Source organism: Anas platyrhynchos, chromosome 9, assembly GCF_047663525.1.
Source record: "Anas platyrhynchos isolate ZD024472 breed Pekin duck chromosome 9, IASCAAS_PekinDuck_T2T, whole genome shotgun sequence".
In the NCBI taxonomy this organism is placed as follows: Eukaryota; Metazoa; Chordata; class Aves; order Anseriformes; family Anatidae; genus Anas; species Anas platyrhynchos.
Window position 1 is genome coordinate 13,549,817 of NC_092595.1, and position 19,204 is coordinate 13,569,020.

Genomic DNA, 19,204 nt, shown 5'->3' on the forward strand with positions numbered 1-19,204 from the left:
TTATTTTGGTGGTACAACCTTTGTTTAAAGTTAAGCAGATGAAGTTCAGATCCTCGCTGTAAGTTGAAGCTTACACTGCTGCTAGCATAAGATGATATCCAGCCTTGTTATAAAATGGAGCTTTGTCTGCTTAGAGCTGCAAAGCTAAATTAAAATCCTGGTTATAAATGTCAATTGGAAATACAATTATCAGCTTATGAAAAGGCTGGATATTCGTAACATGTAAATTTTCAAGCAAGAAAAGGTGCAGTTTCCCCTTAAGGGAAAGGATGCCAACAACACATGCTCTTGTTCTTCCCAAGAAAATGAGGAGTGTCTGGGGGAGAGGAGATGGGATGGCCTTAAATGTTTTTGTACTCCCTTCTAAAATAAGTTTATAGTTTCCCCATACACAAGTTAATTAAGCTTTCGATTTGACCTTTGTGTTGAGCAATAAAAGTTAACTGGGAAAGATGTGGGTAGAATGAGAACACAAACAAAGCATGCCCCACGTCAGCCAGTGTGAGAACTGTTTCTGTAACCAAAACTAATGAGATCATCAGGACAAAAGCAACAGCCAAAGCATTTTCAATTATTACTAATATTTTTCTTCCTTGAGCCAGTTTATATTTTTCTTAATTACACAGCTTTGAGCTGTGGTGTGATATTTAGCAGATGCCTTCGGCACTTGGCGTGCTGATCACTTGCACACTCCAGACTGGCAGGGGTACCTAATCTTTGAAGTCTAGAGCACACATTCATCTTTAACCATAAAGGTCAATCCTGCATTCCTCTCATCCCCCCAAACTCCCATTAAGTTTAATAGGAGGTTTGAGCATGTGAGGCATGCAGTGTCAGGATCGCTCTCAGTCTTCTGGATATTACCAGTGAGGCATGTACAGAATTTCTAAACTTAACTAATTAATTGCACCATACAGCGATGGCAGGAGGCTGTCACAGAGCTTTTTAGTTGTTTCTTTCATTACAAGAAAGTTACAACAAAAGTTCAACAGATTTACTGGGAACATCATGTTTTACAGATACTTCCATGCTGTGTTTCAGGATATCATGTCAGCTGTGCCGCAGTATGTACGAGGTATCTGGCAAACTAAACAAGCTTAAACATACAACCACAAACATGTGCCTAGGACTAGACTAAAAACAGATGTTTCCAGGAAATGTAAAAGATGTTTGGCATGTTTTAAGCCTATACTTTCAGCTTGTCTGAATTTGAATCAGTCCTGTATTAATATAAACAAAATGACGAAAGCTTTCCTAGCGAGTGACTGACTGATTAATGGAACTATTGCTGAATCACAGAAGGTTTGTTAGGTTAGATTATTTCTTCCCAAGGAAAAGATGGATTGTTTTATTTTGACATTTACCATTGCAGGGTCTGAGGCGGTTATACGTGTGGGTTTACTTCTCAGCCCTCAGAACTAATAGAATTTTATTGTGGCTCATGAAAATCATGCAGGGTTTGCTATGGCAGCTGTATATCAAAAGCCAAACAAATACAGTGACAGGTTTCCTTACACTAGTACAGCTGAGATCGTGTGTAATTCTATATACATTTATATTTATTTATATTTTGCATTTGAATGTATATAGACAACAGATTGTTTGGGAATGGGGGGAGGAGTTGTCATTCAATATAAGCGTAGCTTCCAGGCACCTGATATTTCAGATTGTCTTGCAGTTGTTCCCGGCTTTTCTTTATTGCATTTTTTTCTTTGTTACATTTGACTTTTTTTATAACAGCAATTCCTGCAAATCCCAGCCAGTGTTATTTCTTGAGGAGAATGGCTGTGGTTCTTCTCACCCTGAAGAACTTAAATTCAGAATGCAGTGTGTACAAAATAAAGTAGTTCGCTTGTCCTCCTTCAGGAGGAAGTAATCTGCCAAAGATCGCACTGAGCTTACTGCAGAATTAAAAACTGGACATAGACAGTCTGAACCCCGATTTATAACTGCTCTCCCAAAGCCAACTTCTCTTCCAGTTACATGCTCCCTAAAAAGAGAAACAGAAAGATTGCATAACTAAAATGGAACAGGTCGATTAATCCCTGTAATCTCGACTTATGCTATATAGTGGGCAATGGCAGGCCCCAAATTTTGGGAGTTGTCGTGAGTTCATCACACATTGGGAGTTCTCGTGTTCCTGTTTCCACAGTGTCTGTTTCTGTGGCTGTTGCAGCTATAACTGGAAATAGTAAGTGCTGGTCTTAATGTCAGGATAATAGATGATTTGGAAATTGTTGTTACATTTCATGGTGACAGCATTGTTTTGCAATTTCAGTGTTCCTTCCTTTGAATATGTAAAAGTAATTTCAGCTTTTGCTACCAGAGGTGATAAAAAGCTAATAATAACACTGCAGCATCTACTGTAATTTAAGAGCCTGTTCCACCGAGTTGCACCTTGCTTTAATTTTCTCCCAAAGCTGTCAGCCAAAACCAAGCCGATGATCGAAGTGAAACTTATCAAGCAACTGAGCTACAACATGGAGAGTAAATGCAGGGACTGACCAGTCCACTGCAGCCCTGTGGTGTCAGTCTCGTTACAACCTTAATGAGACGTTCAAGACCAGGGCATTAATTTGCCATCATAGATGCTGACATTCAGGCTTTTCAAAGCACAGTGTTTGCATGAAAGCCTAGGAAGAATATTTACAGGACTAGTCTGGCAAATCTGTTTTGTGTTTACTCAAATACCCTCACTGGGGTTGCACACTTGTGACGATTCATACATTTGCCTGGTGTGATGATCCATAGCTTCCCAAAAGGTAATCCGGCTTCCCCCTGCATGAGATCACTCCATGCAGCTGCCCTTCCCTCCCACCTTTGTCTCCTCTTCCTCAGTGCTGGTGTCAGTGGTGGCCTGTCCAGGAAGTCCTGACATTTCCCCATCACTCCAGCAGAGATGTTGTTCAGTGGCGCTGGCAGATTTTTTAGGGGAACGTTCCTTGTCACACTGATGGTTTGCAATCACAGAGAAAGAACTCAGGTCAAGAGAAGGGCAAAACTGGAAAAGGATGTTTTGTTAAGTAGATGAATTTCATCCCTTGGCAGGACCATAGGAAACCTCTACAGACATTTAAGTAGACCTTACTGATGCTGTTCATTACAGAGCAATAGCATGCCAGTGCACCGATCAATAGTTACATCTTTGATAACTTCTGCCAGAACCAGAGCAGCAAACTGCCGAAGGTTTACGCTAAGGAGAGGTAACTAACATCTGGGCTGCCAATATGGTTTGAACTTGTGTCAGATAACCTGATAAACTAAAAAAAGAATAAATGCATTTTTTCCCCCTGTGTCATTACTGGCTAAGATTAAGGTGTGCTTTAATGTGTGACACACCAACACCTTGGAAAGGCATGCTCAGCCCTCACTGCAGGGGAGGTTTTGTGTTCCTAAATTAGACAACAGTGACAGGTTTGACTCTCCCTTTTATCCTGGCTAGTCTCTCAGAGGAGTGGTATTGATCCACATAAGTATTTATGAGAAGATCAGTGCCATCCAAGGGGCACATGCATTACTGGGTAGCAATCTGCGGTTAGATCTTTGAGGTGAAGATAATCCTAAATGCTCTAAACATCGAGGTCAAGTAATTTTCATTATGTGCTTTGTTTATGTTGTCAAGATGTGAATTTAACTGCAGTCAACACGTATGAAAGTTCAGCTAAGGAAGTGGACTCGATCTTCTGAACTCAGGGAGCTGTTCTCTGCACTTACAGGAGCCATGGTGCCTAAGGGGACTCAGGGCATCTTCCATGACCCCAACAGACCTAGTCCTTGGCAAGAGTCCCAAACGGCTGTTCACAAAGGATGCTCGGGCAGTCAGCTGCCTTCACTGAGTAACCCTTCTGGCAGGATTTGAGTATTCACACTGGAAGCCTGGATTAAGTGCACAGCACAGTAGCTGCTACAGTGGCTGCATTACCATTGCTATTTAGTGTATCACAGATTTATTTTTTTCATAATGAATGCAATAATAACTATAAACTGAAATAATAAATCTATTACATTAGAAAAGTAACGGTGTAGAATAATCGTGTACCGAGATCCAAAGGTTGTAGTGTACATCAGCCTGAGGTTAGCTGAAGTCTTCAAAGATTTAAACTACGCTACTGCTGGAGAGGAAAGAAGGAATGATGATGGGAAGAAAATTTCTAGCAATGGAGAAAGCTTTTAGCTGTAAACCATATAGCATCAAAACACAGAAGGTACATACTAGAACAGACCAGTAGTCAACAGAAGTTGTGGGCTCTGCTTGGTTTTATGAAGTCATGATTTGGAGGTTGATTCATGTGTATTGAACATCTGGGGTCTGCTTTGTTGAGACTGCAGTTTCATTTCTATGCTAGTCTTCACACTCTTTTTTAAGCATTTTCACTATTTATTTATTTATTTTTCCTTTTGAATGTCAGTAATAGACTGAATATAACCATCCCTGACTCTGAGAAAAAGATTTGAGAGAAAAACTCATTTAACTCTGAGTCTCTCTGCCAAAACCCTGGAGTGAGTAAGCAACTGGAACTCTCAGCAAACTGGAAAAATAAACATGAAATCTTTACACTGCTGAAATTTGCAGTTAAAAAATAAATATAAGATTGAAAAAGATCTTGAACTGAATTAAGACTGAGGCTACTTTTATTTATTTATTTTAAGAAGAGAGAAAACAGAGCATTTGAAATAAAATACCAGTTTTGCACAGTTAAGTCCTAAATTAGAATTGGCCATGAATAACATCATGGCCAGTACTCCACTGTGAAGTCAAAGATCTCAGAATTTAGTCCTTCCCATGGAGAAAGGCAGAATTTTCTAATGTATTATTTAACACTTGTTATGTAGTGCATTAAGCAGTCACTGGGAGGAAAGCTTTTAAAAACCAACAACCTCTCTGATAGCATTAAATCCTACCTTAGATTTTTGGTTAAGTCAATATTAAGAAAATAAATGAATTAATACATTTCAGTCTGCCCGATTTATAGAGGCCAATCAAGTTACAATGCTGGACATGGCCAAGTGAAAGAGGGGAATAGATTTACCTGAGTGAGGTCTTAATTTAATCAGCTGGCCCCAGAGAGCTGAAGTCAGCAGGCTGGGATGATATAAGAGGCAGCAGAGAAATAGTGCATTTACCGCAGTCGAAAAGGAGAATGACAGTGATGGAAAGGAGTCTCGGCAGTGTCAGAACACACCTATTTCCATGATTTATTCTTAATTTACTTTAATGACAATCTGAAGGTTGTCCATTTTTCTTTAAGTGTCCTCAGAATACTGATATTTTCTAAACATTTATAGCATGCCTCTTCTCCCCCTCCTTTCTGTTAGCTCCATCGCAAGTTGGAAATGAAGAGAAACTATGTCTGCAGTTTGCCATAATGAATTTTGAGTGCAGCAGCAGACTGTCCTTTTCCCACTGTATTCCTTGGCAGCCAGTGTCCTTTCTTTGCAGTCAGCCTTGAATCAGGTCTAGGAATCACAGGTTCCTCTAGAATTAATGTTGATATTATGATAAAATGGAGAAATTCATTACATTTCTTTTACAGTTTATACTGGCAAGAACAACGCGTGCTTTCTCAGTACAATAGTTCATTTCTATTATCAAGTGGGTTTATTGATAGCTGGTCAGAAGTACTGACATGCAGACAATGATCTCAGATTGCATTTACGTTTCTGGAATACTTTCAGTCTTTCCAGTTTCTGTCAGGAACTTACTTCTGTGATTCAGAGTTTTCAGACTGTTGTTGAATTTACACTACAAACCTACTCCATTTGCTTTCTGTGTGTATGTGTATTGCATTCATTAGTATCACACAATATCCTGTAGGCTTGGACCTGAACAATTATTGTTAATTTTTAAATTCTTCCAGGTAAGAATTTTTTTGGTTGGTTGATTGTGGGATTTTTTTTTGTTGGTTGGTTGTGGTTGTTTTTGGTGTTGTTTTTTTTTTGGTTTGTTTGTTTGTTTTTGCCAAGCACTGGGTTATGCTGTTACAGATAATTCCATCATCAGAGGAAACACTGATTTTCCCCACAATGTTATTGAAGGGTTCAATAACAATATGATTGCAATAATACTTGCAAGTAACCTCAGAATGTCAAGATAACTGGTGACCCTTATCAGTCATTTCTTCATTTTAAACATACATGTTTCTGCCCGGAAACGCTGCTACGTTCTTAGGAATATAGCCCTTTATATAAAAGATGCCCCAAATTGCCCCAAAATGCATCTGTAAAGAGAGAAAAAAACATCAGTATTATTCTATACTTCAAAAACAAAACAAATAAAATCATTGTACTTGCTAGGAAAAACTATGAAACAAAACTCAAAGCATTTTCTCTTTGTAGCCACTTTATTTGTCCATGTCAATGAACAAGGCACATGACACACCTGTGGTTCTTTGTGTCCATAGCCTATCTTGCCAGGTTGTCCAGGAATCACGTGCTGCCTTAAAGTTAAGGTAACGCAAAAAGGAACTGGCGAGTTTACTGTTAGTTGACTGTTGGCAACTCAACAACTTGACAGGGATTTCACTGGGGCATGTTACAAAACCAGTCAACCCTAGCATCACTTTTTAAAGCATGAGCCAGTTCCCATACCAGGTGAAACTGAAAGTATTCTTAATGAGAGAAAGCCAGGTTCTAAAACCGGGTTTAGGCTGTGTCTACAAGTAGAGCAGGCCAGCCAGGGAAGACTTCCTGAGCAAAGCAGTGGGTGCTGAGCAAAACACTGCGGCGACTGGGCCACATTAATATAAGTGCCTATCACTCTCCATACATGGTTCAGTTATTCATGCTGGAGTACAATATGTTCCAGCCATAGACAGGATTTAAAGCCACTATTTGAAAGACATGTGATTAATCTTACATTTACTTTCATGTTTTCAGATATACTCAAGGACAAGAAAGCCCATCCAGAAAACAGAAATGAACCAAAACCAACTGTGAAAAAGATTGACACCACAACCACCACAAGCACTGTCAAGTCATCCTCTAAACACAGTGTAACTGGAAGCGGGAGCAGTCCAGCCCTGAGTTCCTCACTTGTTATTTTAACAGCACTAGCAGTTCTGTGGCATTGTCCTCTGTAGCTGCATTGCAATGCAGCCACTGCACAAGCATTTCTGTTCACTGTCATTTATACCTACAGCCTTACCCACAGGAAACAAAGTTAAATGGCTCTCTAGTTTATGCGGTATGTTAGAATAAGTATTAAACAATCTGCTGGGGTTGGCGGATAGGAAGTGTCATCACTTACAGTGTCTGAAGATAGCTTCTGACAAAGCCTACCCAGGATACAGAGGGAATGATGACAGAAGTCTGAGTAGCTTAAGTTATGGGGTAGAAATAATCGAGAACACAAAAATTGTGTATGTGTGTGTTACTGTTTTTCTCAGTTTTGTTCACTGGAATCACACTGGCTGGTTTTGTTTAATTTTTTCTGATAAATTAAATGAATGGTGAGTATTCAGATTTAAGCCAATATATACATTATTTCCCCAATGAGCAGCTAATAAGCTATGTCTACATGTCTACAGTTGTAAACCATGTTAAAGTGAAGTATTCTTACCAGCTTGATGAAATTCCTAAGTGGTCAAGAAGATCAAAGCATGTTTGAAACTTTTCACTCTTACTGTTTAGATTGTAGGAAGCGACATAAAAGCATATGGTGTGTCTAATATATCAGTATAGTTGCCTTAACCATGGAAAAAATTAGAAACACTTCGTTTACTGAGAGATAGATAGTGAGTTTCCCTGCCCTACAAAATGCCATTACCAAATGATTAAGCATATGCTTTCAAGGCTTACTGGATCCATGTCCAGCAACAGGAAATAAAAGCATAATAATGTTTTGTGAAGTTAAATGCGGTTTTGGACAGAGAAAAAAATGATAATTCAGTTCAAACTTTGCATATGTGATGTTAAAGAGAAAATGACTTAAATTTTCCATAATGGTCCCAGAGATGTAAGTTACCAGGAACTCCCATTATACACAAACTAGATTTTGTGCATTGTGGATCTCTCAAATCATCTGTATCATAAGCTCTGTAATATTTAATTACATTTAATGTTTAAAATTTTGTATCATGATAGTTGTAAATGTAAAGCAATCATATCTAGAACATTCTCTATAATGTCTCATCATGATTGCTTTCCTAGAAAATGCCAAAATATGCATTATATTAGAAGGCTATTTTTTTAAAAATTAATGATACATTGATACATTTTAACTTTTCAGATGAAAAGTACTATCATAACTTCTAATGGGTTAAGAGTTAATGTGTGTTTTACAACTATGTTTACAGTGCCATTGAATATATATATACAAACACAACTGTATGAATACAGTGATTAATGATAAATTTATGAAGCATTATAGTTGTTATACGTACTACATTTCATAACTATTACAACAGTTTAATGGCCATTTTCATGTTGTAGACTATTATTATGTACAGTTTTATAAGATTTAATGTAAAACATTTACCTTTGTTTTTTGTATAACACCACTTTTGATACTTGGAGCCACACAGCCATTGTCAATCAGAAGAAAGAACCCTGTATCTTACAGGCATTTTATTGGCAACTCTGATTGTGAAAGACATGCTGATTCAAAATCAAAAAAAGTGCCATGTGCCAGTATTACTGTGTGCCATTTTTTTAAGTGGCAATAATACAAGACAAGTATACAGTAAGTGGACAAAGACTCACTATATTTGTATGTTTTCAGATCACATTAGTGAACATGTCTAAATATATTTGCAGAGGTGGAGCTTCAGTTTTGTTTTTAATTTGGGCTATGAGTTCATACTTGCAGACATAAAAGTGTAATCAGAACCATCCAGCTGGGAAAGAGTTGTCTCTAAAATGAAAAGAGCTAAGTTTTCTAAAATAATTAATTTTTCACATTGGAAAAAGGAGATAAAATGGAAGAAGATACTTATGCTAACATGAAATACTTTTGAGTTCTGATTTTTCAAAATGGAAAGGATATTAATATCCAAAGTGTTTTCCAAATCATATCAGTGTAAATTAGTTTTCCCAAAGGTACAAAAATGTCTATGCTGTACTTTTCAGAGTTTTGAGCTGCACCAGTCTATTGAACCATAATTAAAAGTGCAACTTGTATTCGTTTTCAGTGCCCTTTGGAAAAGTGCACTTTTACCTGAGGAGGTGTGCAAGTCATGTCATTTGTACTACGAAAAGACAATATCATTCCTGCAGTCTTAAAGGATCAGTTGTGACGGCTGCTATTAGTTTGGTCTCTGTGCACACACGGAAATATACTTCTGGTGCTAACTTATCACCAGCTCCTCAGGTAATACCAATCACTGTGGCTTCACTGAAGCAATTCAAAGGTTTTTCATGCTTGTGAACCTGACACCTAATTTAGTATGCTCACAACTGAGGTACTGTCATTGTTATTCAGGCACACACATCGGCATTTGCACACTTAAGTCTCCATCAGGATTCCTGTGGATAGAGGTGTGCTTTCAGGGTTGAGCTCTGATGCTAACAGATTTCTGCTGGGCAGCTTGGCCTTTTCCCTTCTTCACACCTGCAGAGTGGGAACTTGAATACCTGGAACTTGCATGTCTTTTTGAGGTCTTTCCTCTAAAAGTTCTGTGGTTTTAGCTCAGACCAGTGATGCAGCTATCCTAGTATTTAACTGTAGCAGGGCAAGTGCAGAAACCCTGAAAGTAGGTGCGTATGGAATAACTCACCCAGGGAACTTTTTGCTGTTGGTAAACCTCTGATATATTTAATCAAAAAATGTGAAAAATTGAGTGTTTGAATTTTGGGGTTGGTTAGTATTTTTATGGTGTAGCATTCATCTCTGAAGCTAAACAAGACAACCTTTTTCAAGTTGCTGTGACAAAACTAGAACAAATTCAAACAGTGGGATGAGGTAGATTCATCAATTTATTTTGTCGGAGTCAATACTTTAATAGGCACAGAACAGAGGATTCAACAGCTATTAATGCATTTCACGCTGATGTACTTTTACACTGTAAGAAGAGTTCTGGCCAAGATGGCATGAAATCGGTTCATAATGTGCATCAGCTTTAAGGAGCCATGCAGTATATTTTTACCGATAGTTTATGTTATTTTTCTCAGGATCAGTTACATACATATAAAAAAGAGTATTTTCCATCAAACAAACAAAATTGTGTACTAGCAAAGGCAAAACCAAGTTCCTGTATCAGACAGGAAGCATTTATTTTTGAATGATTAAGATGCCTATTTGGCAAAATCTTAATTTGCTATCAAGGACACTGTAATTCTCGGTAATTACAAAGGTCTAAATTCAAAATACGTTTGAACTTGTCTGTGTAATCTCAGTGTAAAATAACACACCAGAGAGCATTGCTGTAGCTTTGCCTAACAGTTATGAATTTTATTTAGCCACTGCTTCTTGAATGTTTATTGTTTTGCTATGACTTTCTTTTAATATTTTGCTGTGCCAGCATTTCTGAATGCCAGCGTTGGAAAGTAACTGCTGTCATGCATTTGTGAGTAAAAACAATCTATAATTTTCTTTTGTTAGTGATGTAGGCTTCTTAACAAATAAGACAAAGTTGCCATGGACATACAGTCAGTTCCTAGTGTCTCACTATTCTTTGGGCAACATGTTATACCAGGTTCATGTGAGAGGTTCAGGTGGTTTGTGTATCACTTTCTCCTTCCTGGCTATGAAAGAATCATGGAGAAAAGTGAACACAGATGGACAAAAGCATGTGTGGCTGCAGTGTTGCCATTGCATGGCAACCTCCAGCTGTCTTTTCCGAGGCCCTGAGCTGAGCATTCCCCTCTAATTTTCAACAGCTTTTATACCTCTCCATGTTTATGCACGGAGACTGGACAGCCAAAGAGCTGGGCTGCATCTTAAGACAACTTAACAGACACCTGCTATGAATTGCTCTTTCTTTGCAATTCATGTTCTCTACAAAAACTGACATCTTGTTTTCAGCCTTGATTTTTTTTCTGGCTTGTCTGTTGCCAGTGTTATACAGCCCTGTCCTGAACCTGGTAGCCTGTCATTGTGTAAAGAACTGTTGATTCTGATCTCTCACACAATAATGAACCTTTTGAGGTATAAATATCTGTCAGAGCTTGATAGAGCAACACGAATAATTATGTCCAGCTGCATTTACTTCACAGGCTCTGGGTATGGGTATCTGGCTATGAGATTCACATCTCTTTGATCTCTTAAATTAGATCTGTATTTAATATATCCCTATTTTATTTTGTTACCAGGTCTGTAACACATATCATAATTTTTCAGTTTGACTCTCTAATGCTATATAGGTCTTCTCAATATTGTCCTAATGATGCTGTGTGCAGTCTTCTTTTTAATGTTAGATGAGCCTTTTTGCACAGATTTACTGAACCGTTCTTATTCAATACTACACATGATTAGGTTTAAGCAAGACCTGTTCAAGTGAAAGGAGCTGAAGCACTTTAAAGAAAGATACTGAGTAGGAAAACAACCCAGAAAGTCCTTATGTTGCTGACTGGGGCTCTTCATATTTAGCAGATTTTAAGGTTTAGCTAAAATTCCGGTCAAAAATTCCTAATTAACGTGGGTTCAAGGGGATTTCAGCTGATTTTTTAAGTGGGAAGTAATTGATACACAATCTTTCTTCATCTCTCTGTATGTGGGTCTGTATATATAGGGGACATTCACAGAATGACAGAGCTTTAGGGACTGGAAGGGACCGTGACCCATCATCTAGTCCAATCCCCCTGCCAGAGCAGGAACACCTAGATCTGGTCAAACAGGAATGCATCCAGGAGGGTTTTAAATGTCTCCAGAGAAGGACACTCCACAACCCCCCTGGGCAGCCTGTTCCAGTGCTCTGTCACCCTCACCATAAAAAAGTTTCATCTCATATTTAAGCAGAACCTACTATGTTCCGGTTTGCACCCGTTGCCCCTTGTCCTACCATTGGATGTCACCAAGAAGAGCCTGGCTCTGTCCTCCCGACACTCACCTTTTACATATTTATAAATGTTTATAAGGTCACCCCTCAGTCTCCTCCTCTCCAAGCTAAAGAGACCCAGCTCCCTCAGCCTTTCCTAAAATGTATCTTGCACGTTGACCAGCAACATATCAGAAGTGCTCACATTACAACTAGCCAAAAGCATTTGAGACATTTATTTTCATTTACAGCATTTCACTATTCACAGTGTTATTTTTAATGACACAGGGCATGTGCATTAATGAAAACTGAAGGATGTGACAGTCAATGTCATCATAGCTGCGGCATGCCTCAGTTAAAAAGAACGTGATAATGTCTTAACTCCTGTTGCCCCTGAATCCTGGAATTGTTCTCTGGTTTACATTGTCACTCTCTAAGGAAAAACATTTGAATTGTATTAAATATTAAGCCACAAAAAATAAATATTGGCCAAGGGACTGTAATAAATAGATAACAAACTCAGAAAAGTATCCTGCATTCGGAATAGAGAATAAGCCTAAATAAGAAACCCATTCCGGACCAAAAAAATTTTTCAAGACCCTTTCTTCTCTCCATATTTGGCCCCATTCCCTTGCAGTACATACAGCACAATATGAAGCCTGTATGCAAGAAACTGCTGCATTGAATTTAGGAAAATGAATTAAAACTATTGCTGTGTAGTAGTATTTTGAAATCTTGCTTAAAGCATGTCTCCTTTGGCTGGTTATGACGAATGTATTTAAGCAGTGTTTGCAGTTGCTTAAGTTCTTATATAGTAAATATTGACAGTTACTACAGCTTTCAGAAAAGGCTGCTGGACGCGGACTGTGAAAAAATATTTTTGTGTCACTCCCATGCAATTGAGATCAGGCTCTGTCTTTATAATAGACTGGTTTACACATTCTAATTATTATCAACACTACAATGATTTTCACTGCAAAAATATAACACCCTTTTTAGAGAAGGGCACACAAGAGAGAGGCTACTGATGCTTTCATGAGGCATGTAAAGTACTTCATTAAATAGCCAGTAACAACCACTGAGGGTTTTTTTTTTCATTTCTGTGCAAAATGCATTAATATTACCCTGCAAAATTATGCTGTTTGCACTTAATCATTTCAATTAATCTTTAGTAAATTACCCACTACTTTGTAATTATAATATTTGCAGCTAATTTAGTGCCATTCTAAAAAATCATTTGTTGCATAATATAAGCAATTAACATTTATTCATTTTTTCTATTGCAGGAGATATATAAATTATCCTCAGTGGCCTTTCTGTACACCTAATTAGCACCTGTCTGAATTATTCCACAGGCTATGGACGTTTCATTTGAAAAATAAATGCATTGCTAGTTTCATGAACTCTTTACAAATACACAGTTGTAAAATTTACTTTCCAGGTGAATAGAAAAACATGTTTTCATATGTCTTCCGTGTTTATGAGGTAGGCTAGGCTTTTAGGTTATTACATCTAGAATAGGTGCTGGCATTTTTAATGCATTTAAAATGGAAATAATCAGATACCTCTCTCGCATAATTAAGTAAACTATCCCAGATTTGTAGTGTATTCTGTAATGAAAAGGAAAGCAAGGGGACATCAAGAATATAGATCCTAATGTAACTCTCCCACTTCTGTATATGCATATACAACTAGGAAGTTTAATTAATTAGGGACTATCCAAAGCATTTCTGTGCTGTAGTGTCAAGGATAAAGTTGTGGAAATTAAAGCAGATTGCTTCAATGTAAGTAAGCTTCGAGGTAAACACTAATTTTCTATTTAAATGCAGAGTATATTGACTAAGATCATTTGATCTTTCTGAAAATGAGATCTGAAGCATTCTAACAAGAATGCCAATATGAAATATTTACAACCACCACACATACGAAATTAGGAAATCGAAAAGATTTTGAGATTTCTCTGTGGGTATAAAATGTTGCAACAGACTCAGCTCCTATAAATGAGCACAGCTCCTTTGATTTCAGTTTAGCTATGTAAATTTACCCCAGCCTAGTATCTAGCCCAAGAATGTGAATTCCTTCCCATCTTTTTGCAGGTGCAGAAAATCAAGAGTAACTGCAGAGATTACAAAATTTCATTACAGTTTTACATTCCTTGGGCCACTGATCAGATAAGTATCATCATGCCTCAAAAGGAAATCCGTAACACATGGGATGCTGTGAGTCTTCTGGCATTTTCCATTTTCAGGGGCATAGCAGGGGCTTTTTCAAGAGAAGCAGCTTGTACGATCTGGGGGCTAAGAGGAAGTGTTCATACTGTGAGTATCTTTTAGGGAAGAAAGTCTTTCTCAGAGGTTTGTCGATATAGATCAGACCTTGAGGCAGATCAAGTTTGAGTTTTCTGCTTCATGTTAAAGTGTAAGATCCAGGTCTTAAACTGGCCTCAGGAACTCAATGAGACTTGGTGGAGAGAACTGATGGCAGCTTTGATATTTTCACAGAAACTTAAGCAGCAGAGAAGAAAAGCAACCATATTCCGCTTCTGATGAAGCTTTTATATTTTTGCATTAATTTTCAGATAAAAATGACCTGGTGTTTTCCAGTCTAGCAGTGTCGAATTCATGAGTTCCTGTAACCTTATGTTATGCTACAGAGAAGAAAGGAGGTTTCCTCCTGAGTAGGAACAAAAAGAAGGTAGTTTTCTTGTTTGTTTTAAGATTGTATTTTACTTTGTGCAAAACATCCATACTTGGAAGAAAACCAAAATGGGATGTTGGGTTTCACAGAGACACAAATTCCCCTGATTGGAGTTGTTCTTGGTACGTGTAGTGCTAACAGTCTGTCCAATTGTCATGAAAGAGGATATCCTCCCCCTTTGGCTCTTTTGTTTGTTTGTTTGAGGAAAGCTATAGTATACGGCTTAAAATCACGTACAGTCAAAAAACTGTTGACAAGTCCACAAAGCAGTGAAGAAAGCAGATGTTTGCTGCTGGTGTTGTTAAAAATGAGAAAAGGAATTTAACTGGAATATTCAAGCTTTCACATTAGGGATGAACAATACAGTTGAAACCTATTCCCGAAATAACATAGTTGAATATGAGAGCAGGGTAACGGAGCAGCAATAATACATGAAATGTTTATTGTATGCCATTTTATTATACGGGGCAGTATTGGAATAAAAATGGAAGTCAACACACTATACCTTGCATCATACCACCATTTAATGTATTTACTGTACTCTAATATCAGAACTAATATAGTATGAATGTTTACAATACACTGGGGTAGATATTACAGCAAAATACATGCTTTGCCATTTAGATTTTTAAAGAATTAGTTTGTGGCCTCCTAGTCTTTTTTAGTTCATTTTATTTTACAGGAATTAATAGGCTGCTTACATTTGTATTATACATTAGTTGCATCCTGGGTATTTTAAGTTCCAAAATATATTGGTTTTGCCCTAAGCTGTATTCAAGCTATAATAATTATTTCTGTTTCCCAAGTGCGTTTTATTTGCAGTATATCTCTTTATATTTTATTGAATTGTCAGTTTTCTTTAGTTTGTTTTCAGCATTGAACATGATAAAGGCAATTTAAATAAGAAGTCTGGTATTTCTTCTTTTAAGACATTGAAGAACAAGGTTACTTTGAAAAGTTAAAGGAAACTGTGTTTTGTAAAGGACAGTGAGCTATGAATGGGAATAAAAATAAATAATCTGCAGCTGGAAATCGCTGTCTTCTGATATAATTTTTGTATTTTTTTTTCTGAGTGTTTTTCATCATCTTCATAAGTTAGAAAGATGGAAAAATCTTATTTAAGATTTTAATCAGCTCAGGTCATATTCAGAATAAAGGATACAGACCTTGATTACTGCTAGAGAGGTCAATACTTTGGCCATACTCTGGCAAAGAATGGTTTATTTCTTCAGCATGTAACTAGTCTCTTGCTCTTTTTGTAATAAATACAGTGAGATGTAAAGGTGCCTACCTGCTCTTCTGGGAGCTCTTAATATTATTGAAGAGACACAATACTTGCAGCAGTCTCCTGGGTAAATGCCAGCATACCTCCACACAACAGGTAGGACTCATTTCATCAAAACTTCCATTCCTACATAAACAATCAGATCTGAGCAAGACGGAGGTCTTGCAATAACTGTGTGCCATATTAAAAGCTTTGCCCTTGGTTTTGATTAGGATTGCATTACTTTTCCGTCTTCATATAGGCCACTATACTGGAAAAAGGAAACTCCCTGCTGTTTGCCTAGTGTTTTCATCGCTTGTCAGTTATGAACATCCCAGTTTCTCTTCTTTTGAAGGAGAAAAATTTAATTATTGTCAGATGCTGATTATAGTGCTGTATTATTGTCAGATGCTGATTATAGTGCTTGTGCTTCTACCATTTCATTAAGTGACAGAGCAGAGACCTTAGCTCTTGCAACCATTTGTTAGAGCTACTTCCCATGAGCTTCTTTTCATTGTTCTGTTAGAAAGGCTGTTTTTTTCCTGCTTATCTCTTTTATCTCCTGTTTTGGTAATATTTAGGAGGTTCTCCTAGTATTCCCAAAATGGGTTGGGTAAAGACCATAGAACCACAACAGTATCATGAAATAAATATTAAAAATAAGTCTTTAAATGACTGTATTCCTGCTATCTACCTACCTGTTTCTTTGTTTGTTTGTTTTGTTCTTACTCGTTTTGTTTTCTGGTTTCATGATGATTTGAGTGGTGCTTCTAAAGCACCCATAATTCCAGTTTTCCCTGATTCTTTGAAAATACTTCCTGTTTGAGGTTTTGGAGTTACATACAGCTCTTCTCACCATCTATGTAGAGTGCTTTTTGCTAATATACTCATTTTTGATCCATCTCCAAAGATAATAGCTAGCAGCTCTTTTCTGCCAATGCTAGAGGAATGCTTATTCTCTGAAGTGCTGCCTCATAAAACCTTTTAAAGTTTAAGAATTTTGCATTCATCCTCTAATTAAGCAGGTGTCTAATTCTGTGAAACTGCTTCATTCTGAAATCCAACCTGTCTCCACTTCAAAGGATGTTGTTTCTTTTTCCAGAGATGTTAAGAAAAACTGCTTCCTTGATGGTTCAAATTTGTAAGGTTATTAAAAGGCTTTGCTTCTCACCTGATTCAGTACTTACTTTCCAAAGATACACAGAACATACCAGATCTGATGAGATGCCTCACCAATGTTCCCTAATATATGGTATTAGAGTTCATCTTTGACTGAAAGTCTTGCTTTTCCCATCAGGAAACCAAATCTTTCCTAACATATTTGTTGTTGGTTTTGATTTTAAGCAATATGTCAGTTTGGCTCTGAAATATGTCTAGAATATATCATACCAAAACCCTGGGAAAAAGGAGAGCATTTCACCTTGCGTGTCCTGTAGGGGTTCCAGTATGGTGTAGCTCCAAATGCAACCATTGACTCACTAGACTGGTGGTTAGCTTGATGATCCTGACAGAAGCAGTGTGACTCTAGTGGAGGAAGTCTTTCTACACTTCAGTTTTACATTTGAGAAAGTCAGCTTTTTTTGAAAGTATGCTTGTGAAATCATTATTAACTCAGGAACCCAACACGAACCACAAATTGTCTCAAAAGAGCACACTGAAAGCACTCCTTGTGTAAGGAAGAGCTGAGTTTTATTTTCATTTATTGTGTGCCAAGGAGATTGTGTACCCAGAGTTAACTTTACACGAAAGAAGGAATTCTAAAAGCAACAGAAACCCATGTCCTGCACCTACAGGTTTAGGTCTGACAGGACAGATTACTACTTTTCTCATCATCCACGTTTTCAAGAAAACAACATACAGATGAAAGCAGTTTGCCAAGACAAGGAGAAGGAGATTACACAAGATGTGTACTGTGCACTGCTACTACTGTGAGCCCTGCTCACTCACTGGCTACTCACTCAGTGGCTACTCAGCATTTAAGGCCTTCTGGCTCCCCAGTTGTATGTCCAAGATAACACCTGGAACTTAAAAATGTCCACAGAGAAGAAAGAAGACTCATCTATTACAGAGTTGACTCCCATGGTTCAGTAAGCATTATTCTCTCTGATCCCTGGGGAAAAACAGCACCCTCTCATGGGGCCCATGTTTTCTCTCAGGGTTTGCACTGGAGCATGCTGGTGGTTTAGGCTAATGTTTTTCCAAGCAGGATTAAGAAAGGATGAATTAGGCTTGAAACAACCCTCCAGTTTCAGAGGTATCCTTTAAAAACAAACAAACAAAAAAACTTCCTTTTTCATACAACCCATTAGTTGTTGACTCCAGCAAGTGCTGGGGCAGCAGGAACCTGCTCCCTTTATTACACTGCACAAACTGTTTAGGTGTCTGTCCTCTCTTTTCTCAGCCAGAAGTGAGCAGACCTTTCTAGCTGCAAAATCAATAATTCATTAGAGTAACTCAGTCTGCAGCTCTAGAAAGTACCCTAGTTGTACTGTGTATAAAATGTGGATTTCCTCAAGATTTTTCTGGAATAAGAAACTCCTAAGAGTGGTGGTGATTTTGCTTTTCCCTGGAATGTATGCATGTTACCTGCATACCTGCTATGCACTGCTTTGCAGCTGCGTTCAGCTTGTGGTCTCTACTCACCACTTTCCCGTCTGAGTTCCACCTTAAACTGGATGTGAAGTTCTTGAGACACATTTAGTGCATCAATTTCCTCAGGGCATTTCTTTAATTTAAGGAAAGGTACAGAGAGTCCAATTAACCTCAGATGAAGAGACCCATAGTTCATTGTCTGTCTGGGAAAATGAACCTCAGGGAACTGTACTCTTACATTGCAAGTGCATTTCAGAACACAATCAGAATTCGTGTTTTTGGCTCCTACTCTGGCATGTAATCTATTAGAACAGTGTGAACAAACAAGTTCATTAACCTCCCAGAGCCTTAATTTTTTTCTCCTTGCAAAGAATAAATTATATTTACTGTGGGTGAAATCTGAAAAAAATCAACACCAATTAAGAAAATCAGTATTTGTTAACTTACTACACGGTGGTAACTACCCTGACCTTTTCTTATAAGCAGAATGGGAATTTGCAGAGAAGTAAATGCACTGGTGAATACTGAGTTTCTGATGTTGCCTACAAGATTATGTCCATACCCACAGTTACGCAAGTAACTAGGAAGGGCAGCTTATTTTGTCTGAAATGAAAGTCAAAAGCATAAGATTGATACTGTCAGATAGCAAAATGAGCTAATAAGAATATGATTGGTCCTGTTTCATGCAGCCTGCTATCATCCAGTCTCCCTTCATTGGAAGAAAACAAACAAACAAAAA

The 19,204-nt window shown here is 37.8% G+C and overlaps 1 protein-coding gene across 4 annotated transcripts in view; it reads left to right on the forward strand.

The window, feature by feature from the left end:
- Positions 1-15,641, forward strand: part of LOC101803486 (glypican-5) — a 414,617-nt gene extending 398,976 nt beyond the window's left edge. For 3 of the 4 annotated variants that reach the window (XM_021268756.4, XM_027464054.3, XM_027464055.3), the window contains one exon: positions 6,877-15,641. In XM_021268756.4, the coding sequence (XP_021124431.1) occupies positions 6,877-7,079 (203 nt within the window). In that variant the 3' untranslated portion in view covers positions 7,080-15,641. The remainder of the gene's footprint in view (positions 1-6,876) is intronic. The other variant, XM_038183389.2, reaches the window with a different exon arrangement.
- The last annotated feature ends 3,563 nt before the right edge of the window (positions 15,642-19,204 follow it).